This window comes from Sciurus carolinensis, chromosome 11 (assembly GCF_902686445.1).
Source record: "Sciurus carolinensis chromosome 11, mSciCar1.2, whole genome shotgun sequence".
NCBI lineage: Eukaryota > Metazoa > Chordata > Mammalia > Rodentia > Sciuridae > Sciurus > Sciurus carolinensis.
This window is the reverse complement of record NC_062223.1, coordinates 9,518,237-9,544,495: the sequence shown is the minus strand read 5'-3', so window position 1 is coordinate 9,544,495 and position 26,259 is coordinate 9,518,237. Positions and strand designations below refer to the sequence as shown.

Sequence of the window (26,259 nt, the reverse complement as noted above, 5' to 3'; positions counted from 1 at the left end):
ATACACCATCACCAAATAGATTTGAGGACTGCTTGTGTTCAAGGCAGAAGACCCGGGTGCACAGAGGCAGTGTGGAACTGTGCAGTTTTCTCCAGGCATCAGCAGCAAGCTGCCACTGGGCTGGGGACGAGGTGTCAAAAGGGTGAGTGAGGCTAGAGACAGGCAGGACCAGCCTGGGATACTGACAGACCTGACTCCTAAGCCTTGTTCCAAAGGAGAGTGGGCCAGCTAAGATGGGGTAATACCTCTGGAAGGAATAAGACGGGACACTGGCCAGGTGGGAGGAAGGACGCTGCAGTGGCCCCAGGGAAATGCTATGGTGAAATGCTTGGATGGAGGCAGTAGTGTCACAGGTGGAAACCAGATGGCCGGAATGGGCCCATGTGGACTTGAGGGGGAACTCCAGGTTTGGACTCAGTAACTGGGCAGGTTGGGATGTCACTGACAAGGATGGCACAGACAGGAAGAGGACAAGCGTTGTTCTAGTGTTGAGTGTGTGACAAGGCTGTCACCAGAGCAAGGGATGGGCTGGCACTGCACACTTGGGAGTTGTTAGGGTGCAGCAGAGAACCTGGGGACAGATGGAAACTGCTCTCCCAGCTATGCACAGGACGCTGGGAACCGTGCAGTGATTGGCTGTGCTTGGGTCTGTCTTCCCAGGGAGGATTCAGTGCCAAGGCCAGGAGCCCTCTCCTGTCCTCTCACTGTTCCCTGCAAGGATGGGCTCTTGTCTGTTGCCTGGGATTGGCCCACCAGTAGGTGTCATTTGAAAACTACTGTGCAATTTGTCTCCACAGCAACCTAACATCAAACAGAAGTTCGTGGCCCTCCTGAAGAGGTTCAAAGTTTCTGATGAGGTACGGCCCCTTGCCCCTCGGGTGATGGTGAGTGGAATGTCCGGAGTTCCTGCCTTGTTCCTGTAGCACTGGGAGTCCATCCCCTTGCATGCCTAGTAAAGTACTCTAAGGGACAGGGAGGCTAAGCGAGAGCTTTCCACTCCTGAAAAGAGAAGGAAAAGCTTCACACCATCTGTGCAGCTTCACAGTGTCTGAAGACGGTAGCACAGTGGTGCCCAGCCACTAGTTAATACCAGGCCCCTGGCCTGGGATGTCAGTGACAAATCCAGCTGCTGCTGTTTAATTTTCTCTCATCCCCCAAGGGGAGCCTCAGTGAGCAACAACCTGTGAGGTGAGAATGTCCTCAGTGGTCAACTCTTGAGCCACCAGGATTTGACTGCTGATAGAAAAGCCATCTCTTCTGGGTTGTTCTGGGATGTCCTAGGGTTCTACACAGGCTTCTATGGACTGAAAAAGGAATAATAATGAAAGTTGTTGGAGAGTGGGTCTTTGTCCTTCCGTGGGCCACAGAGGAAGGCAAAACTAGCCCACGCAAACCTGGCTTCTGGGTTTTCTTGGCCCATTTCTTGGGAAGGTCATATTAGCACTCAATTTTCCTCCTGGTGCAGGGTTCTAGTATAGATGACAGGGAGACCTGAGAGGGCCAGGTAGCCTTACCACATCCCTGCTCTCAGGGTTGGACATCAGGAATATTCTACCAAGTGTGACTCTGACATGTCCCTTTAGAGAGCACATCCAGGAGGCCAGTCAACATGTGGCCCAGAAGAAAGGAATTGCTACCATAATTGTTAACAGGAAAAACACCAAACTCAAAGATCCTTTTTCCACACACAGGTGGGCTTTGGACTGGAGCATGTGTCCCGGGAGCAGATTCGGGAGGTGGAGGAGGACTTGGATGAGCTGTATGACAGCCTGGAAATGTACAACCCCAGCGACAGTGGCCCCGAGATGGAGGAGACAGAGAGCATCCTCAGCACCCCAAAGCCAAAGCTCAAGTGAGACCAGAGCTCCTGCACAGCTGCTTCCTAACACCTTTCCTCCTGTAGCCATAGTGCCCCTGCCTCCCTCACTATTCCCATCCAGGGGATCTTGGCCTTTCATCCTTTCTGAACCTCCAGCTCCCAGGCAGAGATCACTTTTTGCCTCTAATTAACAAAATTCCTAATTGGGTTCTCAGGAAGTCCCTCCACCCAGGTGCCATTCCCCGCCCCCACGGCATCCTTCCTCACTGGGTGGGCTTCCTAAAGCCCAGGCTGTCGATCTGCCTTGAGCACTGGCTCTTCTTGGCTCTTCTTGGCTCTCGTGAGCTCTGTTCTGAGCCACGATGGCCACTAACCCCACCTGTGCTTCTTTGCTGCAGGCCCTTCTTTGAGGGGATGTCGCAGTCCAGCTCACAGACGGAGATTGGCAGCCTCAACAGCAAGGGCAGCCTCGGAAAAGACACCACCAGCCCTGTGAGCAGACCAGTGGCAATGAGGGGTGGGGAGAGGACTCTGGGTCCTCTACTTCTCTGAGCATGGCTCCTTTGAGACCTCAGTAAAGTGGCCTTAGTTTTCCTCATGCTAGCCTTGGCTGGAAGCATAGTACTCTGAGAGTGTTGCTGTGTCTGATCAGGTGTTTTTTTAATCTGTTCCTGCTGTGACATGGCGCCTTCCCTTCTATCTCCAAACCTTTCCCTCCATGTCCTTTAATGTCTGAGAGTTTGTGGCATTTGGCCAAGGGGAAGTGATTGTACCTTCCAGGCTGGGAAAAGAACCAGTCTTGAGGGGTGGAGGGTCACATGGTCTGTCTAGGACACAGTACCTAGACCCTGCTGGGTAGAGAACTTAGGCGGGCAGAGCCCTAAAGGATGTAGAACGTAGTGAGGAAGAGGAAAGGGCTGTCCTGCTGTGGCTTCCAGTGCCCAGCTGCAGGACCCAGCAGGATCCTAGGGTGACGCTGCCCTCTCAGGCCTAGAGAAGCTGTTCTACCCTTGGTTCACACCTAAAGGCAGGTGACACTGTGTTGTTGCAGAGCAGAGCTCTGGTTGCTATGCCAGAGCTGTGTCTTTTCTGCAGATAAGAAGAGCCAGATCCTGTAAGTCCTCCAGTTCTTGCTGCTTTAGCAGCAGATGAGGGGTGTGGTCACCTGTCCACAGAGGGAATACACAGCTCACCCTGCAAGTAGTAGGCATTGACCATGAGGAGATGATCTGAAGCTGCCAGGCGCACCATCTCCCGAAAGCATGCTGCTGCGTCCTGCATGCGCAACCACCAGTGTCTCCTGGGGCTTCTGTGGCTGCTATTCTGCCTGCTGCCACCAGGTGGCGCAGTATTCCAACTTATCCCTCTTCCCAGGCACAAACTGGCCCACCAAGAATGGCCTGGCAGGGTTTTAAAAGATAGAGGAGGGAAAACTGGGGTCCACACCAATACTCTTGCTACCAACAAGCTTCAGGCCTGCCTGGCCACCAGTGTCCCCAGTGCCTCCCCAACTTTGGTCCATGGTGATCTGGGCCTGAGGGGTCCTCACTTACTGTACTGCTTGCATGTAAGATGTGGATCAGAGCTCCTTTTCCTCACAGGGAGCTGCTGAATGGCCCTTCTGAATTGTCACTGTTCTTGAGGACAGACCCTTGGCCACAAGAGCCAGATTCCATCTTAAACAGAAGGTGTAGCTCTTCTAGGAAGAAGCATGGGGCCTGCTGAGAGAGGGCTGCTACACAGTGCTCTGCAATGTGGGACCAGCGCTCACCCGGCCAGTGCCAGGGGACTGAGCACAGCACTGACATTTCAGTGGTGGTGCTAGTGCTCCCTGTCACTCGGACATTAAGAGGAATTAATTTATAACAACAGAAGCGTTCCTGGATTGATAGAATTTTACTGTAGGTTCTGCTTTAGTCTCAGTTACATTGTTTACAACATTTTGAGAAAAAAATTATTGGATAGTCTGAGCCCAGATGTCTTATTTGTAGGATAGAGTTGTAGGCAGAGGAGCCCATTGGTTCAGAAGGCCATGGAGTATCAGTCTACAATGTGACGTCCTATATAGGCAAAGATGCGTTTGTGCATGGTGGAATTTCTAGGTATGAATCATGACTCCACTGACTATAATCTTGGTCAAATTCCCAAGCCTCCGTTTTCTCATCTACAAAGTGCGTGTCAAGAAACATGCCTCGCGAGGCCACGTGGAGATGCAGTGAGATCATGCAGGTCAGACCTCTAGTCAGGGCTGCTGATTGGTCACTTTGCTGCATGGGGACCTGCAGCAAGTGTAAGCTGCTGTTGCTTTTATTATCATAATTCCTTAGAGCCATTTCAGTTTTGGACTCCTAAATTTGATGGAATTTAGATGTCTTTTACATAAGTCCTTCAAACTCTGGTTCCTTGGCTAGACCTCAGCCTTGCTTTGCTGCTCCCCAACTGAGAGTTCTATTTTGAAGAGCCCCATATGTCTTGATGTGGGTGTGGAACTGTGGGATCCTCTGGTAGAGAGGCAGTTTGGGAACAGCAGAACAAGCCTGTGCTCTTATGTGGAGAACTTCCGGGTGGATTAGGAGAAACATGCAGTTGCGCATGTGTAGGGACTGTCTGTGTAGCTGCTGCTTCACGTTGGTGGCTTCTCGTCCCTACTGCTGAGCATTGTCACTGTTTTGGTTTTGCTTGTTTGTCTTTTGGGGGTTGTTTTGTTTTGTTTTGTTTTTTGAGGCACAGGAATCAAACCCAGAGTCTCGTACATACTAAGCAAGTGCTCCATCACTGAGCTGTGTCCTCAGCCCCATTTATTCATTTTTTTAAATTCTCTTTTGTTTTATTTGTTTCCCAACTTCTCAGAGGATTTTTGTTTATCACTAGAACCAGAAGGAATTTCTACTGATACAAATTATTACAGTTGTTGAGTTTTCTGAAGGCTCAGCACACAGTAGCAACATAATTTGGTTCTCTATGCTGATAACAGTAGGCCCTGACAGTTCTTCAGGAAGCTGACCCAAGACACACTGCCTGCTGCTGGGAGCTGCTGTTTCCCTAGCACTGTCAGTAACGGTGTTAGAAACTAGTGTTTCATCCTCCCACCTGCAACACACACACTTCCTTAACAGCTACCATTGCCTATGGGCACATGCTATAGTCTGCAGGGACCTTGTCCCCTCCAGTGCCTGTTAGGCAGACACAGCTGGAGCACTGCTGGGCTTCCTGAGTCCTGGGTTAAAAAAAGAAAGAAAAAAGAAAAAAAGAAAAAAACCCTAGGATTTATCTTTATTGGAGCAGGGACAGAAGCTTGGAGAAGCTAGTGGGGATTCTTGCCCTGTGATCCCCCTCACTCAAGTGCAAACTTTTCCTTTATAATAAATCTCTCACTCTGCTAACCTTAAAAAAAAAAAACAAAAAAACAGCAAAAAGCTAATGGGGGTTACATCTCAATAAACGCTGCCACCTTGCCATGGAAACATAGCAGGGTAACAACAAGGCTACTTTAAAACCCCCAGTGGAACTGCGTTCCCTCCCTAGTTCATGCTGATCCTGATGTGAATGGGAACTGACATCAGCAGGCTGTTATGGGATTCTAGACTTTATTACAGTGGCTAGTCATGTTGATAATATACAAATAAACTAGCTGTACAACCTGGGGCAGCCTGTTCTGCATGACTGTGAGCTGTTACCCAAGACACACCCTCTCCAGCCCTGAGGTCATGGGGTCTGGCTAGCGAGCATGGGATTCACCTTGTAGATGGTTTTGAGCAGCAGCTCTCCACTAGGTGATTTTGTCTGCTAGGGGACATTTGGCAGTGACTGGAGACATTTTGGATTGTCATCAGTGGGGGGCTGCTACTGACATCTGTGAACGGATGCCAAAAGTGCTGCTAATCATCCTGTGGTGCACTGGACAGCTGGCCCCACCAAGACTGTTGGCAGAGCTGAGGTGGAGAACCCAAATTTACAGAGTGACACAGGAAGCCTGCTTCTGTGGTCTTTGTTCATTAGTTTACCCAGTGACCTCCTAAATGTATTGGCCTGATGTTCCTGGTTTTATGTCATTTACTCAGAGAAAGGACTTTGAGTAATTGAGAGGAAGCAGGATAGCCTTTATATTTTTCTTCCTCCTTTGGTTCCTTAGTAGAAACAAAAGAAATCCACTGAGGCCAGTACCTTCCCAACATCCATGACCCACAGCATATGCTGCTCATGTCTGCGGCACTGCTGTCCACATAGCCAGAAGTGATATTACCTAATACAAAATATTTGGTTACTTATTCGTATCTGCAAAATAAACCTTCAGTACTTATGAGAAATGCTGATAAGAGTTGGGGATGAATGGAGAATTAATTCACACCTACGTGGCTTCACACTGGGCATCTTTTTGCTTAATATACTCTGTTAGAAAGTTTTCTGGGTGTTTCCAACAATCAAAAAGCATTGGGCAACCAGGTGTGGTGGTGCATACCTTTAATCCCAGTAACTTGGGAGGCTGAAGCAGGAGGATCACAAATTCAAAGCCAGCCTAAGCAGTTCAGCGAGCTCCTGTCTCTAAATAAAATACAAAAAAGGGCTGGGGATGTGGCTCAGTGGATAAGTGCCCCTGGGTTTAATCCCCAGTCCCAGAAAAAAAAAAAAGCATTGAGCACCAGGTACAGTGGTCACTACTATAATCCCAGCTACTCAGGAGACTGAGGCTAGAGGATCTCAAGTTCAAGGCCAGCCTCAGCAACTTAGCTAGATCCTGTCTCAAAATTAAAAAAAAAAAAAAAAAAATGACTGGAAGAGCACCCTGTTTTCAGTTTCAAAATCAACAGACCCAACCCATAAGGTTCTCCCTTCTCTGTTAAGCAGAGGAAGCCCCCATATGTCCCTTTTAGACAGAAGTGTCCTCTGAATCCAGGGTCAGAGACTGTATGAATCCAATTGCAAAACCATCTAACTTTGAGCTTCTCTTCACTAGTGACATCTTGTGGGAGTCAGGATTTCTGAGTCCCACATCTCTCTGTGTCATTGACTTAATGATTAAAAGAATAACTGACCCCTCTGAAACTTCATTTTCACATAAATATACTCCTCATAAGATAAGAGCCCTAAAGATGTTCTGAGGTTGAATATTAACTAAAAGTGTTTTAAGCCTCTAGGGACCTAGTAAAACAAGTTAGAGTGATAGTTATTAGGACCAGGGATAACTAATTATTGTCATTTTTTGCAGATGGAATTGGCTACTCTAGAAAAAGTCAAATCTACTTGGATTAAAAACCAAGATGACAGCTTGACCGAAACAGACACTCTGGTACGTCCGCTTCTCCTTCCTTTTTCAGCTCTTTGGAATAGCCTTTGCACCTCTGGAAGTAACGGCAGAAAGACCCTTTTCCTCCTGAAGTCTTCATGCGTGGGATGGAGCTGACCCTAAGATCAGCTCATTTTCCACATTAACAAACCAGAAATGTCCCCGTTCTGCCCTTTAATCGGAGCTGATCTGAGGATTGAACAGGTTGGATAATTTCTGTCATTTACTTCCAAAAGGTGATGACCAGTATCTTCCCCTGAAAGCCTGTTGCTTTCCCTAGTGTGTTGCTCTTTCAGTGGCCAGGCCGCCCACAACGTTAAATCTCCGAGTGGCTATTGATCACTCCTACTCTAGGAGTCGTGGGGCTGCCAAGGGTCAAGCCAAAGCCCTAGTGAGATGAAGTGGAGTCGACCGGGGTGACCCCCAAGTGAGCCTTGAATTGCACCTGCATTCACCATGTACCTGCTAGTGCTAAGCACAGAGGACACAAAGATCCTGAACATGGCCTCTGCCACCAAGTCCCCCTTTTCAGGGGGTGCCACCTGTGCACACCTGGGGCAAGGCTCTGTGGAGGACCCTGGAGGTGCAATGGGCTGCACTCTGAGAAGTCATCTGAGCTGGCCTTGCAGGACACCCAGCAGTTCATCTAACGGGACGGGAGGCTGAACGCTGGGTGGGAAGGAGAATGCCGTCTGATGTGCCATGTCTGAACCTCAAAGCGAGACCTTCTGGTGGTTGAATGGAGTCCACAGAAGTTATTTTAGACTTATGTTTACTCTCGTAAATAACACCACATTGAGCATCTCATGCATGAAGGAACATTAGGTTTGAATTTATAATGCACTGTACTAACCTGTACTTGTTAGTTCACCAGCTTCCACCCTTACCCACTGTGGTCCATACCGCATGTGACTACTGTAAGTGATCATTTCAAATGAAATTCTAGTCATGTTACTTCCTGATTTAAACTCACCAATGATTGATACTATCTCAGACTAAATCTTAGCATTGAGAGGAAAAAAACAAATGTCAACAGAAGCATGCAATAAGATTTCATTTATCCACATAAATCCACATTATCCACATTCATAAACAGGCAAAACTAACCAACTAACCTATGATGGCAGAAATCAGGGTACTTGTGTGGGAATGGGAAAGGGCATGTGGAACCCTTCAGGTGTACTAGAATATTCTGTCTTGGCCTAGTTAATGACTCTTGGGGCTATACTTGCATAAAAATCAAAGTTTATGATAGGGATGTAGCTCAGTGGCAGAGCACTTGCCTAGCATGTGCCTGACCCCAGGACCTGATCCTCAGCAAGGCCAGGGCATCAGGGAACTTGTCATCCCAGGGCCTTATGGAAGACTGACTTAATGCCCCGAGGGCCACTGGAGCAGCGCAGAGCTGTTTGTGCCGTTAGTAGTGTCCTAGGGGAACTGCCTTGAGCTTTAGGAGAACACCCTGGAGTGAGCAGACAGGATGGTTCAGAGAAGGAGGTGAGGCTCCTGAAGATTGTTGAAATGACCCAAGAAAGACAGAGGCCTGGACTCAGGGTGGGAGGAGGCGGCTGGGTGGAGAAGGAAGTGGGGACTGCCAGGCAGGTAGAGGATGACTCTGACCAGCATGAGGAGACCGCAGACCTCACAGAGTCCGTAAACCTCAGGTCCTGCCCCGACGAGGTGTGAGGTGCCACCTCCTCATCTGGGAGCAGGGCTCTTCCACTTCCCTGAGGAAGGCCCATCATCAGGCACCCCTCCATGTGCCAGATACCCTCGTGGGCATGGAGGGCAGAGCTATATGGGAGCAGATAAAGCCCAGCACAGTGGAAGGAGCAGTTACACTGAGTAGTCACAGTTTCTCCCTTGGTGAAGGAAGAGTTTTAGAGCCATGTTTCCAGGAAGAGAGTGGTTGAATGGCTCTGGTGGTGGTAATGGGCCCTGGCAGGCTCTGCGGAGCTCCTGGATGGTCATCAACAACAAAGGGTAACCTTCGTTTCCCTTCCTTCATGGCAGGAAATCACTGACCAGGACATGTTTGGAGATACTGGCACAAGTCTGGTTGTGCCAGAGAAAGTCAAAACTCCCATGAAGTCCAGCAAAACAGATCTGCAAGGTTCTGCCTCCCCCAGGTACACCAGATTGGAGGGAAGCAGAGGACACAGACCTGTGACCATGCTTGGCACAGACTCAGGGACCTATGGAGGGTGAGGGCTGGCGTAACTTGGGGGTTGGAGGAGCTGCTTAACTCCTCCCCTCCCACCCCTTCCCCTCAGCAAAGTGGAAGGGACACATACCCCCCGGCAGAAGAGGAGCACACCCCTGAAGGAGCGGCAGCTCTCCAAGCCCCTGAGCGAGAGGACCAACAGCTCTGACAGTGAGCGCTCGCCTGACCTGGGCCACAGCACACAGGTATTGCAGGTTCCCAGTCAGACCGGGCCCTCCAAGGTCACCTGGATTCTCATCTCCTCCTCGGACAGCTAGATGGAAAGGAAAGAACACTTGAAATGCCAGGAGTGGAAAATCTTGATGAGACACCTAAGTGAGAGGAAGCCACCATGTTTCCATCCACTGCTAGGAGGGAACCGGGCTTTGTGCTGACACGTGGGAAGCAGTCATCTGTTGCAAGGGTTGTGCAAGCTATTCCTAGGCCACTCCCAAGCCTGAGAAGAAGTGGGAAGAAAACAGACCTCGGGGCATGTGTCCTCTCACTGAAGCAGTGGTGTCAGAGCTGGGAACTGGCATACCGCATGGTCTCGCTGTTGGAGTTAGGCAGTCAGCCTGTTCATTTCCCTGATAAATATGAAAAGTCTGTGTCAGTGGGGCTTCCTGAGTTTGACACTGTTACATAGCAGCAAATGAACCTGAGACCAGAAAAACCCAGTCCGTGGGGTGAGGTCTCGTCCTTCTGGGTTCATCACCACCTCTGAAATGCAGGACAGTGGGTCCCTTGCAGAGCCTGCTGCCACTGCCATTATTTCTCTCCCCACTGCCCTCCTTGCCATTCCCCCAAGTACCCCTCTCCACACTCATTCCTCTGCTCCTGGTACTGAAACTGCCACTGCTTCTGCCACCCTTTCATGAGAAGCTAGTGTGTCCCCAGCCTGCAGGCCTCCCCTGTGACTCCATGCCTGGTGTGTTGCAAGTGTGCCCTCCAAGGACTCTGCTTGTCTTTCCTCCTCCTCTCCATTTTGGTCAAGCCCATGTGAGCCTGTCCCTTTCACAGATCCCTTGTATCTGCACTCTCTGAATATGCCAGTGCCAGGGGTTCTCCCCACTTCTGGCTCAGCTGCCTGTAGCGCCCTGGCTGTGCCTAACAAACGCCTGTCCCTACAGATTCCAAGAAAGGTGGTTTATGACCAGCTCAATCAGATCCTGGTGTCAGATGCGGCCCTCCCAGAAAACGTAATCCTGGTGAATACCACTGACTGGCAAGGCCAGGTAAGGCATTGAGGACCCCGTGGGGCTCAGCTTGTGCCACCTGAAGCAGCACACAGGAAAGCAGGGGAGTGACCCAACTCCCAACCCCCACCTGGAGCTAAGCCCTACTTCTGTCATTATCCAACCTATGTGATCTTCAGGCTCTAACTTTGCTGTACCTCAGCTTCCTCGTCTGCTAAAAAAAAAAAAAAAAAGAGCAAGCATTGGGTCTGGCCCAACTCCCAGGTGCTGGCTGTGTGGGGCAGCCTTTGTGAAGCACCAAGGACTCCAAGATGGCCAAAGCTGCCCCTGGCTTCCATAAAGGCAATTTAGCAGGGACAGTGCAGCCCTGCCTGTCCCCTCACCCCTGTCTGCCCTGTGAGACACTGGTGCCAGGGATGTCTGGGGTGCGGACTATGCTTGAAGCCCCTATATCCTCCCATCTTCCACCGTCAGCCTGTCTCCTTGGGGTGTGTCCCACCCTCTCCTAATAAGACAACCAGGAAACCTAACTGCCTCTGCCCAGCCTTGACCAGAACAACAGAGGACAGTAGCCCTGCAGCTCTTCCTGGGTCTTGTTTGCCCTCTCAGCTCCTGTGGGGAGTGATGTGGCCTTACCTGCAGCCCTGCCCCTTTCCTTTCCCCAGTATGTGGCTGAGCTGCTCCAGGACCAGCGGAAGCCTGTCGTCTGCACCTGCTCCACAGTGGAGGTCCAGGCAGTGCTGTCCGCCCTGCTCACCCGGATTCAGCGCTAGTAAGGACTCCAGCTTCCTCTGTCCTGTGCTTTTGGAGTTCTTCCACCTCATTCTCCCCCATAAACCAAGCAATGGTAGGACCTCCTGGCCTGCAGTGCTGGGCTATGTGTTTGGGGCAGTGGCAGCAAGCTGTAGCGCCTGATATCATGGTAGAATATCAACTCCTGAGCCACCTGCCTCCCTGCCCAGACTCCTGCCGCACCTTGACTTGCCCCAGCAAGAGGCAAGAAGAAAGAACCCAATGTTCTAAAGAGACCTTTTACTCTGTTCCCCTGGCACAACATCTGCTTGACACCCAAGTGTCAGCACTCTCCCTTTCTAGGGCCTCCTTAGAAAGGCCTGGAGTCCCTCCCACGTAACAGAGAATGAGGAGATCCCAGATGTTGGGGCCTGGAACCATGCAGGCTTCCCAGGTGGCACTGCCAGCTTGTCCCTGGTAGCCCCAGCTCTCCTGTCTCCTTCATTGGCAGCTGCCTGCCTCTAGACCAGCGCTGTGGCTTGCTGCCTCCCTGTATTGCTTTGCTTGTTGGCTTCCTTCTCCCCGTGGCTTATTGAGATGATTGAAGTCAAAGCTTGGGACCTTCCCTGAGTGTGGCATGCAAAGATCCCCTTTCTTCCCAGCTGCAACTGCAACTCCTCCATGCCGAGGCCAGTCAAGGTGGCAGCTGTGGGAGGCCAGAGCTACCTGAGCTCCATCCTTCGGTTCTTTGTCAAGTCCCTGGCCAGCAAGACCTCTGACTGGCTGAGCTACATGCGCTTCCTCATCATCCCCCTCGGTAAAGTGGGGCAGCACCCAGGAGGGGTGTCAGCCACCAGCAGCTCCATCTCCTACAGCAGGGTGGGGGTTGGTCCAAGGACAGGAGCATCAGGGAGACCAAAGGCCCAGGCCATGGCTGGGGACAACTGCTGCTACCTTTTCATTCGCTAACCCATTCACTTTCTCTGGTTTTCCATCCACCAGGTTCTCACCCTGTGGCCAAATACTTGGGCTCAGTTGACAGCAGGTACAGCAGCACCTTCCTAGATTCTGGCTGGAGAGACCTGTTCAGCCGCTCAGAGCCCCCTGTGTCAGGTAAGGGAGCCTCCACCAGAGCTGGCATCTGGGTCATAAGACAGTACAGCTGAGGGGGGCTTTTCCTCCCCAAGGCCCCACATCCTGTTGCTTGCCTGTCTACTTCCCTGGTGAGTGTTCATTAAGTGCAGCTCCTCCACTTGGGGCCTTCCCAGCTGCTGTGCACCCTGCTGCTGCTCAGCCCCTTTTAGGTGCAAAATGTAAGAAGTAGGAGAAGTCACTGAGCAGTCTCTTGATAAGTAAGTGACACTGTACCAGCTGGTATTTTCCTGCCACCCAATGAAATTAACGGCATCAGAGCAAGGTTGCTGTAGACAAAAAGGACCACCTTTTGGTTCACAGTTCTTCAGATTCAAAGGGGTAGCAGGGCGTGCTGGTACACTCCTATAATCACAGCGGCTTAGGAGGCTGAGGCAGGAAGATTGCAAGTTTGAAGCCAGCCTCAGCAACTTAGCAAGGCACTAAGCGATTTAGTGAGACCCTGTCTCTAAATAAAATATAAAAAGGACTGGGGATGTGGCTCAGTGGTAAAGCACCTCTGGGTTTAATCCCTGTGCCAAAAAAAAAAAAAAAAGAAAAAAGAAAAAAAATTAAGGGGGTGGGAGAAAATAAGTAAAACCAAGATCTTAGAGCTCCTTCTCCATCTCAATTCCACGGCCCTTTCCTGGGTCTTAGGAGGGCACTTTCCCAGGGTTCATGGGTTACCAGCCAAAATGAACAGGCCCATCCCTCCTGGCTTTTTTGCAGAGCAACTGGACGTGGTGGGACGTGTGATGCAGTATGTCAATGGGGCAGCCGCCACGCACCAGCTGCCTGTAGCCGAAGCCATGCTGACCTGCAGGCATAAGTTGTAAGTCTGGCTTGGGGGTTTCTTAAAAACAGTTCAGGTGGGCTCTGGGAGCCCTGAGAGCGCCTGCTGTTCACATTCTCCTTCTCCACACCCCTGCTCCTGTCACAGGAGCCCAAGAACATTCGCGTCTTTTACCTCCTCTCTTGCAGGCACTCCCCTCCTCAGCACCCCACGTGGGCCTGGGCCTGAGTTAGTTACTCCTCTCTCAGTACCAAAGCAGCCCATCCGAGGGCTGAAGTCAGCTGTGGGGAGCGGGCACTGTAGTTTGCACAGTCAGGTCTTTGCCCTAATTCTGTGTGCTCCACATGTACAGTGAGTAATAGACCCTCCTCCTGACACTGAGATATCACGTAAAGACGTAGCCTAGTGTTCTGGACTCCTGTGCACCCAGTGCTCCGCTGAGTCACATCCGCTAACCGTAAAGCTTGTCTGTCTCTCCCAACAGCCCTGATGAAGACTCCTATCAGAAGTTTATCCCCTTCATTGGTGTGAGTATTGACTCCTGTCCTCTGCACCCCATTCTCATGGGGACAGATTTCGCCCCTTGGGACAATATCTTGGCAATATCTGGGTACATATTTGGTTACAACAGCTGGGAGCGGGGGTGGTCCTCACATCTAGTGGGGTGAGGCCAGGGATGCTGCTGAAACTCCTGTAGTGCATAGGGCACAGTGGAGACAATGTGGCCCCAAAGGTCAGTAGTGCCAAGGTAGAGAAACCTTGGGCCAGGACACATACTAGACTGTTCTTTTTATTTATTTATTTTAAATACTGGGGATGGAACCAAGGGTCTGTGCTTGCTAGGCAAGTATTCTACCACTGAGCTACCCTAGCCTTGGGCTGTCCCTTTTAGGGTCCTCCTTTCCCCAAATCATTAACTGCCCCTGTATTCATCACTGGTGTCTCCTGCTTATTTGACCAGGCCCTGAATTTGGAGCCTGTGAACCTCCAGAGTGACATCCAGAACATGGCTTCTGCAGGCTCCAGGGACAGGAAATAGTGAAGTGTGGTCTTCTGGGCAGAGGTCCAGGAATCAGAAACTTCTGTCCCCAGACTCAGATGGACCACTGAGAAGAAGGTCTCTTCCTCTGCTTAGTCAGGAAAAGCCTTTATTAGTGAGTTTTGCAGTAAAGGAAGAACTCTTGGCTGCCTTCAGTGTCAGGTGTTGCTCTGTTCGTTGGTGATAGTTGGGCCCCAGGCACAGACTGCCCTCGCTAGTTAGAGGCCCAGAGGAGACAGAACATCCCACGGAAGAGGACCAGAAACTTGTGTTTCTACTGCTGAAGTGTTCTGACTTCTCTTTCGAATCAGCTTATATCTTTTCCTGTAATCTCCTTCAGGATCTTGCATAGCTTTAGGGAAAGGAGCAGTGCAGATGGGCATGCTTAGCTCCCCACTGTCCCTGACCACTGAATGCTCAAGACTCTGGGTGTCCTACGTGATCTTAGGTGGTGGAATGGGCAGCCCTCCTCAGGCTTCTGGGACTGCTTACACAGCCATGCTGATGCAGACCCTGGGACCCTGGCCGTAGCCCAGGATAGCATTTTGACTCATGCCTTCATGGAACTGGGGGTTGCTGCTTGCTCTGGTCTCACAGCCAAGCAAGAGATAAAATATTTTTTAAAATGCCTTGGGGGTGTAGCTCCGTGGTAGAGCACTTGCCCAGGATATGCCAGGTCCCGGATTCCATCCTGAGCACTGCAACAACAAATAAAGGTTTTAAAGAGGAGCAGTGCATGCCTGGAATCCCTGCAGCTCAGGAGGCTGAAGCAGGAGGATCACAAGTTCAAAGTCAGCCTCGGCAACTTAGCAAGACCCTGTCTCTAAATAAAATGTAAAAAAGGACTGGGGATTTGGCTCAGTGGTTAAGTGCCCCTGGGTTCAGTCCCTGGTACAAACGAAACAAAGGAGCTGGGAGTCTCACAAAATGCCAGGAGAGCAAGGTAAGACAGGAGCTGTGTCCAGGAAGCCTGGAGTGCTGGCTCCTTGACTTCGTTCCTCTCAGTCTGTGAATGGCAGCAGTGTTCTCAGAAGCCTGGCAAAAACTGCTGCCACCTGCAGTCCCCTCCACTCCAGCAGCCCAAGCCCAGCTGCTCCTCTGACCCCATCTGTGGCTCAGACCACAGGAGATAGTAACCAAGTTTGCCTCTAGCCATGTCCTTTTCTGACCACTGGAGGGCTCCCTCTGTCCTTTCTAGAGTTGTCCGTGGAGAATCTAAAATTTCCGAGATGGCCCCCTCATGGGCACTCCAGATTCCAGGAAGGCAGAAAGGGGAGGGCTGGTGTCTGCCCTTCAGTCTGTTCAGTTGGCTCACACACAGCATGGCCACCATGAGACGCCTGTCCTAACAGAGGTGGAGCTGGCTCACTTGGACTCTGTGTGATCTTAGAATTGAGGGCAGGGCATTGAGTTACACCCCCAGTCCCTGGACGAGGGTTTTTTCCATCTCTTAAGCTCTGGGCTGCTCCAGGCTTGTAAAGAATTTCCAAGCTTATGATAAAATTGTGTGTGATGGCTGTGGTGCTGGCCCTATTTCCTGGTGGATCAGACTTGCCTGAAGGACTTAACAAGCATGGCTTCCCTCCTCCAGGTGGTGAAGGTGGGACTGGTTGAAGACTCACCCTCGACTGCAGGTGAGCCTGGGCCCCCGGGCTCCTCTGGGGTGAGGTCATCTCACTGGTCAGAAATTGGAGGTGCTGGGTGTGCTGAGGAAGCAGCCTGCTCAGGAAGATGTGGGCCTCAATGCCCGGCTGTGTGGGAGGGAGGCAGGAGGAGCCCAGGGCCCAGGAGGAAAGCAGGACCACCCCTCAGAAGAGCGGCCCCTCCCTCCCTGCCATCAGCAGGTGAGGATGGCTGCCTCTGACTTACAGTGTTCATCCCTGACAGGTGATGGGGACGATTCACCTGTGGTCAGCCTTACTGTGCCCTCCACATCTCCACCCTCCAGCTCAGGCCTGAGCCGAGATGCAACAGCCACCCCTCCTTCCTCCCCATCCATGAGCAGTGCCCTCGCCATTGTGGGGTAAGCTCAAGCCAGACCAGTCTGTCCGGCCCTGTCCTTCAAGCCAGGCCCAGCAGCCTGACTCTTCCCAGGCACAGACACACTGACCTGAGAAGGTCACACTGGTGAGAGAACTCAGGCCAGTCACCAGTCACCCAAGTCATTGGACAGCCAAGTGCAGTGGGAGGCATTTCTAGCCAGGCAGGCCCTTTATGTCTGGAAGGTGTGGGTGCAGGTGTCTTGTGGGACTCGCTGGCATGGCAGAAAAAGCATGGCGGTGGGAGGGAAGCGCAGCTGGGTGCGAGTGACTCTGTCCTGTGTCCACTGTGCTGGCGTGAGCAGATTACTGAGCTCCAGTTTTGTCTGCGTGTAGTGGAGGTGAGCTGGCCACCTCAGGGGACTGTTGTGTAGCTTAAATAGGAACTGAGTATCAGTTGGGGCACACTGTGGAGTAGTGGTGCCTCGTGTCACTTGGTCCAGTGGCTCCCAGGCCCGGCTTGCACTGCAGAGGCAGCAGAGACCTCATGACTGTGGGACTGTGGGGTGTGGTGAAGTCTTAAGACTCTCAGGTACATAAAGCCTGGCTGGAGAGCCAGGGAGCACTTTCCTGCCAGGCCTGAGGAAGAGCAGGGGGACGAGAAGAGGCTTTCAGGTGGTGGCCAGGAGCAGAGAGCAGCTCCCTTTTCCCCTTCTTCTGCCTACACCTCTTTCCTTTCCCTAACGCACCTGAGAAGGATGCACTGGCGAGTAGCTTTTCCAGAAACTTTAGTGACAGTGGCACAGCCCTGGAGCTGGCGTCCCCATCCTTTCCTCCCACCCTCTCTCTCTTCACATTGCCCTTCATGGACTTCTGGTTTGTCTGGAAGGGACAAGGTAGGAAAGGGACCTGCTGGTTCCAGGCTTCCGGGAGGCCTGAAGGTTTCTGTCCAGCATGAGTCTGGGGAACCTTGGGTCCAACCCCTACCTCAACCTCCTTTCTCATACAATATAAACTTGTTTCTTTAATGGAACCACTAAAATGAGGCAGAAAGAGAAATCAGATGACTTTCATAGCCATGTGCCTATTGTGTCTACCGCCTTATTTTAAGAAAACATCAGCCCTTTCCCTGGGAGCTAAAATTATCACTGAGCCAGAAGTGCCCTATGTAAGCGAAAGCACAGGTCAGCATCCCCCTGTTCTGGAGCTGCTCTGGAGCCGCCCTGGTGCTTCTGCCACCTGGCCTCTCCAGCCCTCTGCCTGGTCTGGGCCCTGACTTTGCTTTGCTTACTGGGCACATGTGTGCATGAGTGTGCATGCCTCTGCGCACACTCCTTCACAAAGCTCCCTGCCCTGCTTCTCTCAACCTGTGACGGTTTTATTTGGTTCCTTGCTGTGATTTGGGCCTTTCTCCTCTGCTGGTTTTCTTCTCAGAACAGCCTGATTCTCAACACCCACATGAGCTGATTCTGTGTGACTGGAGCCACTCAGCTTGCCTTGCTCTCCATGTCCTGTTCCAGGAGGCCAGCAGCCCTTCTCCCCCACTTCTGGTCCATGTAGCTGGGTACTGAAGGCAAAGCTGACCTCTTGTTTTCATCTCCTTTCTCTAGGAGTCCCAATAGCCCATATGGGGATGTGATTGGCCTCCAGGTGGACTACTGGCTGGGCCACCCTGGGGAGCGGAGGAGGGAAGGTGACAAGAGGGACGCCAGCTCTAAGAACACCCTCAAGAGCGTCTTTCGCTCAGTACAGGTTTCCCGTCTGCCCCATGGTGGGGAAGCCCAGCTTTCTGGCACCATGGCAATGACTGTGGTCACCAAAGAGAAGAACAAGAAAGGTAAAGTGCCATAAGAGGCCAGAGAAGTGCAGGGGCCACCAGGCCTCCCTCCTTTCTTTTAAGGTCTGAAACACAATTTTGCTTCCAGCTGGGGTCTGGGGAAGCTCAGTGGTAGAGTGAACAAAGCCCAGTATGGCAAAAAGGAAAAAAAAAATGTCTGTGGGTGGGGTGCATGTAGCAGAACACGAATCACGTGATCAGCCTGGGGCCCAGTGAGACACCCCACCTCCCCTGTGGGACAGTGCCATACCTTATGTAATGCAGGAAACTGAGGTCCCAGCTGCTGAGCAGCAGCACCTCAGGGGCTGAGACCCTTGCTGCTGCAGAGTTTCTGACCTTTGCCCTTAGGGTTGGACTGTGGGACAGGAGAGCTGTGTCCATGCCCCAGCCCATGGTCACCGTGACCCATTGAGCAGAGCATTCACATCCAGCACAGAACAGCTCTCCAGAGAAGCTTCATGAGCAAAAGGACCTAACTATTGTAGGAATTAAGGGGAATAGTCCCTCCAGATAAGAGGCCTGGCGTAAGGCCCTGGAGGCAGAGTTGTAGGGCTGGGTCCTGTGCTCTAGAGAGTGAGGCAGGAATCTCCACAACCAGGCTTCTGTCCAGGCAGCTTGCCACTCTTCTAGCCAGCTGGAACTCCACAGCTCCAGCTGCACACCTGCAGTGCTGAGGACCCTGCCTCCTGGGCTGGCAGAGCAGATGGGCCTCTTCCTGTGCATCTTTCCACCCTGCCAAGTTCCCCAGGGGCTCAGACAGGAGTTGTGCCAGGCCCACGGCCAAAACCTGCAGACTGCAGCACAGGGAGGGACTTGCCGAGGGCCGGCAGCTGAACAGTGCCCTCTGTGCCCTTAACCCTCTTCCTGGGGCCAGGGTAGAGTTAATGCAAACACCTCCCCACATCACCTCCTTTGCCATGGGCTCAGCAAGCCCCAGATAGGGAGCTAGGCCCCTGACCAAGGTGCATAGTACATTCCAGCTAGAAGGGACTTCAGAGACCATCTGGTTCAGATGAAGACAGCCCCAGGGAAGAGTGCAGGAATGTGCAGGTCCTGGCCCACGGCTTGAGCCAGGCAGGCAGGGAGGAGGACAGGCCTTTTGCCAAATTACCTCCCCTTGCCCCAGGAAGGAGGAAGCACTGGGGTGGGGAGCAGAGAGCTGGCTGTTTCCCAGGCTGCAACAGAAAGCGTTTCTGCTGGCCTTGCAGTTCCCACCATTTTCCTGAGCAAGAAACCCCGGGAAAAGGAAGTGGATTCTAAGAGCCAAGTCATCGAGGGCATCAGCCGCCTCATCTGCTCCGCCAAGCAGCAGCAGACTATGCTGAGAGGTGCAGTGATTTTGATGCTCCTCCCCAAGGGACAGGGAGATGGCCTCAGCTACCCCGTCACCTCCCACTTCCCTCTTACCCCCAGTGTCCATCGATGGAGTCGAATGGAGTGACATCAAGTTCTTCCAGCTGGCAGCCCAGTGGCCCACCCATGTGAAGCACTTTCCAGTGGGACTCTTCAGTGGCAGCAAGGCCACCTGAGGCCCTGCCTCCTGGTTACTTTCCCTCCTGGCACTGCCATCCAGCCTCACCGCCTGCGGGCAGGGGGAGGCCAGCAGGCCGGGCTCAGCACCCCTTTCCTGGCACTGGGGCCAGCCCTTCACGTGCCCAGTCCTAAAGGACACTGCCACTGGGGATGCTGCCCTCCCCTCCCCACTGCCCATCCCTGACAGCCCCTGCTCCCTCCTGCTCCAGCCCCAGGCAGCTGGGTTCTGTCTTCTGGTGCCCATAGTCCCTGGAGGCCTTCCTTCTCCTGGCCCCACCTCTTTCCCCCTGTGGCACCAGTTCCCTTCCTGGAACTGTGGAATCCTGGTCCACGATGGGAGAGCCCAGGCCTCCCTGCCCCCACCCCGGCCACTGGGCTCTCATTTTCCAAGGCCAAATACCACTCACCCCACCTGCCCCCCGTGGGGCAGGCCGGGGCCACTCCCCACTCCCCACTCCTGTAGGGACCTCCGCCTGCCCATGGCTTCCCAGTGGAGCGTGAGGGGCAGCTGAGTGATGCAGTGTGTTTCTGGAATGGAGGGGCCTTCTCAGTCTCCCCCGTGCACGACTTCCTACCCCCGCCCGCCCTGTCCCTGTGTATGTCAGGTTTCCTGAGCGTTTCTTTGATTCTCTGCACGGCCAGTCCCTGGGTTGTTCACGTAACCCCCATGTGCCATCTGTCCCGTGGCTTCCTCCTGCTGGTGATGCTCTTCCCTCAGCCTTCCCACCCCTCTACCCAGCACAGCCCAGCTGGGCATGACAGGTGGAGGCAGACCCTTCCTCCTCCGGCCGTGTGTCTCCCTTTCCCATGTCGACTTGTCTCCCTTGTCCTCCTCCATCCTCCCTGTCAGGGCCACTGGGCACAGGCCTCTCCACCAGGTCTCCCCTCCAGCAGCCTCCTTTCCTCCCTCTTGTCCCTGTGGCAGATCTGAGCCCTTCCTCAGCTTGCTCCAGCTGTTCTCAGGAGAGGCTGAGGGCAAGGATGCAGAGCCACACCCAGGCTCCACGCCACTGGCACTCCAGAGCTTCTCCGTCACCCTCACTGCTCCCTAGAAGTTGTGGCACAGAACTGCATTTTGAAAGTGTTTTCTCACTGTCCATGCCTCCCCAAAGTCCTCCAGCCCTTCTCCAGGCCCGGCCCTGCTGACCAGAGCATGTCCTGGGCCCGAGGGTGGAGGGGAGGATGGGGTGATGTTGGATTTTTCATTCAATAAACTGGTGATTTCTTACCAACTGCCTTGGGCTTCTGTGCCCGTGACTGTCATCTGGGCCGTGCACCCCCCTCGGAAGGATGCAGTCCATGGGTGGAAAAGAAGTGCACTCCCACTTTCTCCATTATGGAAATCGGTGTGACGGTGTCTCGCCCAGCCTGGGCAGGCAAAGGTCAGAAACAGGACTGATTTCCCACCAAACTCTGCCCCTCCCCCTGTCCCCAGTCCCCAGCCTGCCTCAAGGCAGTGGCATGTGCAGGGACAGTTTCTCACCTCTGAAAGTCGGAGGCTTTACAAAGGGGTCTCTGCCTCTTCAGGTGGCAGGGTTGGGGCTGGGGTCCATCTTACGAGTTCATAGCCACTGGTCCTGGTGCCTGGGTCTTCCCCATGCTTCCAGGACTGAGACCTGCACACACAGCCTCCTGGGAAGAAGTGCCTAAAACTGAGGGCTCCCAGGAGCATGGACAGAGAGTGTCTTTCACCCTGCAGGGTATAGCCCAGGGGTGTGGCAGCCAGGTGGGGCAGGCTGTTGCTCGCCCTGTGGCCATGTCCTAACTCAAGTGTCCCTGGGACCCAGCTGTGTGGTTCTGTGGGAAACTTCCTGAGCCTAGAAGAGGACAGGGGTGCTACCACAGGGCAGGGTGGACAGTGGACAGCTGCATGCAAAACTCTTCAAACAGGCTGTCTGGTCTCTACTTCTTCCCACTCCCCTCAGGCTTTACTCCTCAACCCCAGCCAAAATTCCCTTGCCAGAGACACAATCTGGATTTCCAAATCCAAGGTACAGTGTTATCCTTTGACCTATCAGCCTTTGATGCAAATAATCATTCCTTCCTTGAACTTTTCTCCACTGGGCCTCAGACTGCTCTCCTCCCACCTCACTGGCCTTTGCCTTTGGACCTTCCCTCCTGCGTCCTCTTCAGCCTAGGAACTCGAGAGCTCAGGGCTCTGCCTTTCCTCTCACCCCAGCCTCCATTCCCTGCCCTAAAGGGAGCTTGCTCTGCCTCATGGCATGAGCTATTCTCTTCCAGGAGACCTCTCCCTGCTACAAGTGGAAGGAAACTCCACTCTGCAGTTGCCAAGGGTGAAAACTTGGGAATCCTGCTTGACTCCTCTTTTTCCCATTCCCAACATCCAATCTGTCAGCCATCCTGGGCTTTCCCTTCAAGACGAATTCAGAAGCCAACAGCTCCTCACCCTTCTCATGGTCAGGATTATCCCTTGTCTGGATACAGCAATAGCCCTGTTACCTCTCTGATTCTGCCCTGCTCTTCCTGCCCTCTATTCTTCACCCAACAACCAGCCCTTTAACGAATGCTGCAGCTGCCTCTCTCAGCTCTAGGTCCCCATGGCTAATCACTTACAGACATGAATGCCCATAGTCAGCTCAACCCTTATCTGGTCAGAGTGGGGGCTCCTGGCTCCCAGTGCTCCTCCCCCTATCTCCCCAATCTTGGTGAGTGGGACCAGCATCCATCCTGATACTCAAGCCAGAAACCAACTCATCCTGCAGGGCCCCTGCTCCCAACTCATCAGTGACCCCTATCCATTCTGCCGCCCAGGCTCTGTTCCCAAACAGCAGCACCTCTCCCGGGTTAGAGCCCTGCAGTGCCTCAGTATGATGCACTGAGTGTGGCACTTCACCTCTGAGGTCTTCTTCCTAAAACCTCTAACCTCAGGCTAGGCATAAGAAAATCATCGGGCTAGGCACAGTGGCACATGCCTGCAATTCCAGCGGCTTGGGGGGCTGAGGCCAGGAGGATTGTGGGTTCAAAGCCTACCTCAGCAACTCAGAGAGGGGCTAAGCAACTCAGGCCCTGTCTCTTAACTAAATGTTTTGAAAAGGGGTTGGGGATGTGGCTCAGTGATTAAGTGCCTCTGGGTTCAAACCAAAAGCAAAACATCAGACAAATCTGGCTGAGGAATAGTCCACAGAATACCTGACATGTACTCCTCAAAACTCGGATACCCTGGGGTATAGCTCAGTAGCAGAACATATGCTTCATGTGCCAGGCTCTGGGGTGGGATATAGCCCAACTATGTCCTTCAGGCCACAGGGCAGGCAAGTGGACAGCTGTCACCTCCCCCAGGCACTTACCCTGAGTCACGTGACCCTGCCCATCATCACTGCCTTCTCTCATCACTGGCCTAAACTCTAGTTTCTCCTCCTGGCTTGAAGGACCACTCCTTTTCCTTCTGCTCTAGGCAGCTTCCCTATGGTCCTCAGAGAGGCTTTCCCCACCTCCCAGAAGCCCAGTTGTTGTCACTCTCTCTTGGCTCTTTGTTCGGTCAGAGTTCACTGTCACCTGCAGTACTTTTGTGCCACTCTGAGAAAGAGCGGGCCCTTAAAACTATTACTAGACACACAAATCAGCTGAGTATTCAGAATTATTTCTTTCTTTTTTTTCCTGAAATGGGGTTTCACTATATTGCCCAAGCCAGTATTGAACTTGAACTCTTGGGCTCAAGTGATCCTCCACCTTAGCCTCCCAAATGCTGGAACTACAGGTATGTGCCACCATCCCTGGTAGGAACCAGATTTTTTTTTTTTTTTTTTTTTTTTGTAGTTGTAGATGGACAGCATGCCTTTGTTTTACTTTTTTTTTTTTTTTTTTTTTTTTTTTTTTTTTTAATGTGTTGCTGAGGATAGAACCCAGTGCATCACACATGCTAGGCAAGCACTCTGCCACAGAGCAACAGCCCCAGCCCAAGGAGCCAGATTTCAAACCCATGTCTTCCAACTCCCGAACACCTCAACCCTCCACACACCCAGCAGTTACCAGGTTCCTGCTGTGGGTCAGCTCCTGTCCCAGGTATGCCAACACAAGGATGCACATAGGGCTGGCCCCCACCTCCACAAGAACTCTAAGGCAAGCAGGGCAGGCAAGTGGACAACTGTGACACAGCACTACAGGTTGCATGGGAGGCTCAGGAAGGGCATCTAATCCAGCCTGGGAGGCATCCAAGCCATCCCAAGGAAAATGACACCTGAGTGGTATCTTAAAGATGCCTGACAAGCCAGATGTTCTGGCACAGGAACCAACATGTAAAAATCAGAGAGACAGAGAGAGTGAAGTCTACGCTGAGAACCACACACGGTTCAGTGAGGCTGAAAGGCTCTGGGGATGGTAAGTGTCATGCAGAAGAGAAAAGAGCCCAGGGTATGAGGACCTTGAGGCTATCATTATTACTTAATATTAAGCTGAGTGCAGTGGCTCACACCTGTAATCCCAGACTCAGCAGGCTGAGGGAGGAGGATCAAGTTTGAGGCCAGCCTCAGCTATTTAACTAGACCCTGTCTCAAAAAAACAAACAAAAATCTAGGCATGTGGTAGAGTACTATGCCTAGCATGCATAAGGCCCTAGGTTTGAGACCCTAAAGAAAAAACAAACAGTATTACCTTTTTCTTGGTTGTTTTTGGTTTTTTTTTGTTTTTTGTTTTTTGTTTTGTTTGTTTGTTTGTTTTGTTTGTTTGTTTGTTTTTGACACCAGGGATTGAATCCAGGGGCACTGAGCCACTTCCCCAGCCTCTTTTTATGTTTTATTCAGAGACAGTGTCTAGCTGAGTTACTTAAGTCCTTGCTAAATTGCTGAGGCTGCCTCAGCCTCCCAAGCTGCTGGGATTATAGGCGTGTGCCACCATGCCCAAGAGTATTACTTCTTATTACTATCTCAGAACAAAGACTGGGCTCTTGATCCTGAGATAACAGGGAGCTGATAAAGGGTTTCAGGCAGAGAAAAGATAATGGAATTGAGGAAGCTCAGTTGGCTGTGCCCACAGGAGGACACAGGACTATCTCCAGACCAGGCAATAGTTCAAGGGCTGTTGCAGCATGTTTTAGTCAACTTTTTTGAGGCTGCGACCAAAAGACCTGACAAAAACAACTTTGAGGAAAAAAAGGTTATTTTGGCTCAGTTTTAGAGGTTCAGTCCATGGTCAGTTGGCCTCCAAAGCACTGGGCCTGCAGTGAAGCGGAACATGGGAGAGGGCACGGCAGAGGAAAGCTGCTCAGTCCGTGAAAGCCAGGAAGCAGAGAGCTCTGCATACCAGGAACAAAATGTAACCCCCAAAGGCAGGGAAGTAGGCAGTGACCTACTTCCCCTAGCCACACCCTACCTACCTACAGTTACCACCCAGTTAATCCATATCAGTGGATTAATCCACTGATCGAGTTAAAGCTCTCTTAATCCAATTGTTACACTGGAACATTCTTGCATTGTCTCACATGTGAGCTTTTTGGGGACACCTTGTGTATAAACCATAACAGTGATTTAGAAACAGTGTGACAAAGACATAGACTAAAGGAAGGGTAGAAGGGTGAGAGAAAAGTTACATAGGCCTGAGAGTGACTTAGGAGGCAGAGTTGACAGGTTTGCATGGCTGATTAGAAAACAGGGCTGAGAGAGTCAAGGACGGGACTGGCTGTCTGCCCGCAGGACGAGCAGATGGTGAGGTGTCCCTGTGGATTTGGACAGGAGATGGTGGGCAAGGCCGTGTTAAAGGCATGTGTGCTGATCCACAGGGAGTCCGAATATCTGGGTCTGCTGAAGACAGAGAGCTAATGCCAGGGAGAGGGCAGATCACCCTGTGCCACTCTGTCCAACCATGGAGGCTCCTCCCGGCACACCGCCTTCTCAACACTCCCTGCTGTTCAGACTCAGCTTTCAGTCTCACCTCGCCTGTTGCTCACTTCATCCTCAATGTGTTTTCTCTTTGGCGACACTGTAAGCAGAGACTCCAACTCCTTGATACAGGGTCTGTCCAATAGTCAGATTGGTGGGGGGTGGGAATAAATAACTACAAGAAACAGTGTCTGTTATGTACAAGGCTTTGTGCAAAAACTTTGTGCCTTTTTTTATTTTTTCATCTAACAAATGGAGAAACACAGTTTTGATCTTGGCTGAGTCTGACCCCCGTGTGGCCGCCCACTAAGCAGGGCAGGGACCTTTCTATCCTGGCTGGGAGGGGACCGATTTGCTGTATGGTTGCTGAGACAGGAACCAGGGACTGACTCTAAGGAGACGCATGGGCAGACTTGATCTTGGCTCAGTGGTGGAAAGAACCAACAACTCTGGAAGTGGGGAGGCTCCTCGGGAAGAGGGGGACATAGCGGTCTTTACTGAGCAACCAATCTTGAGCACTCATGGGTGAATCCACAAGGGTTTCAAAGAGGATGAGATTCTTGAAGAAACTGCCCCCAGTCGCTCAAAGCAATGGAGGGAAGCTACCAGAGGAAAAAAGCAAGAAAGAAAATTTCAGTGGGATGTGTGCTTCTGCGGATCTGAAGGGACAAGGTAGAAGCAGTGGGAATGATCTTCAGGGAGAGCACTGAATATCAAAAGTAGCAAGAGCATCCCAGGCATGGACAGGGGCAGGGGGCTGCTGAGTACTGCAGAAAATGGCAGTAGGAGCTGAATCACCATCAGGCACTGGTTTCCTCCTCCTATTCTCCATTTACTGAGCACCCAGCAGCAACCTGGCAGGAGACCAGCGGCTGCAGA

At 52.1% G+C, this 26,259-nt stretch overlaps 1 protein-coding gene across 1 annotated transcript in view; it reads left to right on the top strand.

The window, feature by feature from the left end:
- Window positions 1-20,782, top strand: part of Pacs1 (phosphofurin acidic cluster sorting protein 1) — a 180,801-nt gene extending 160,019 nt beyond the window's left edge. The window contains exons 8-24 of the mRNA XM_047516147.1: window positions 798-857; window positions 1,692-1,852; window positions 2,218-2,311; window positions 7,026-7,106; window positions 9,117-9,232; window positions 9,377-9,512; window positions 10,437-10,541; window positions 11,168-11,274; window positions 11,897-12,051; window positions 12,237-12,347; window positions 13,095-13,197; window positions 13,643-13,685; window positions 15,789-15,831; window positions 16,085-16,220; window positions 17,787-18,013; window positions 19,222-19,341; window positions 19,427-20,782. Coding sequence (XP_047372103.1) covers window positions 798-857; window positions 1,692-1,852; window positions 2,218-2,311; window positions 7,026-7,106; window positions 9,117-9,232; window positions 9,377-9,512; window positions 10,437-10,541; window positions 11,168-11,274; window positions 11,897-12,051; window positions 12,237-12,347; window positions 13,095-13,197; window positions 13,643-13,685; window positions 15,789-15,831; window positions 16,085-16,220; window positions 17,787-18,013; window positions 19,222-19,341; window positions 19,427-19,542 — 1,914 coding nt within the window. The 3' untranslated portion in view covers window positions 19,543-20,782. The remainder of the gene's footprint in view (window positions 1-797; window positions 858-1,691; window positions 1,853-2,217; window positions 2,312-7,025; window positions 7,107-9,116; window positions 9,233-9,376; window positions 9,513-10,436; window positions 10,542-11,167; window positions 11,275-11,896; window positions 12,052-12,236; window positions 12,348-13,094; window positions 13,198-13,642; window positions 13,686-15,788; window positions 15,832-16,084; window positions 16,221-17,786; window positions 18,014-19,221; window positions 19,342-19,426) is intronic.
- Window positions 20,783-26,259: the final 5,477 nt, after the last annotated feature.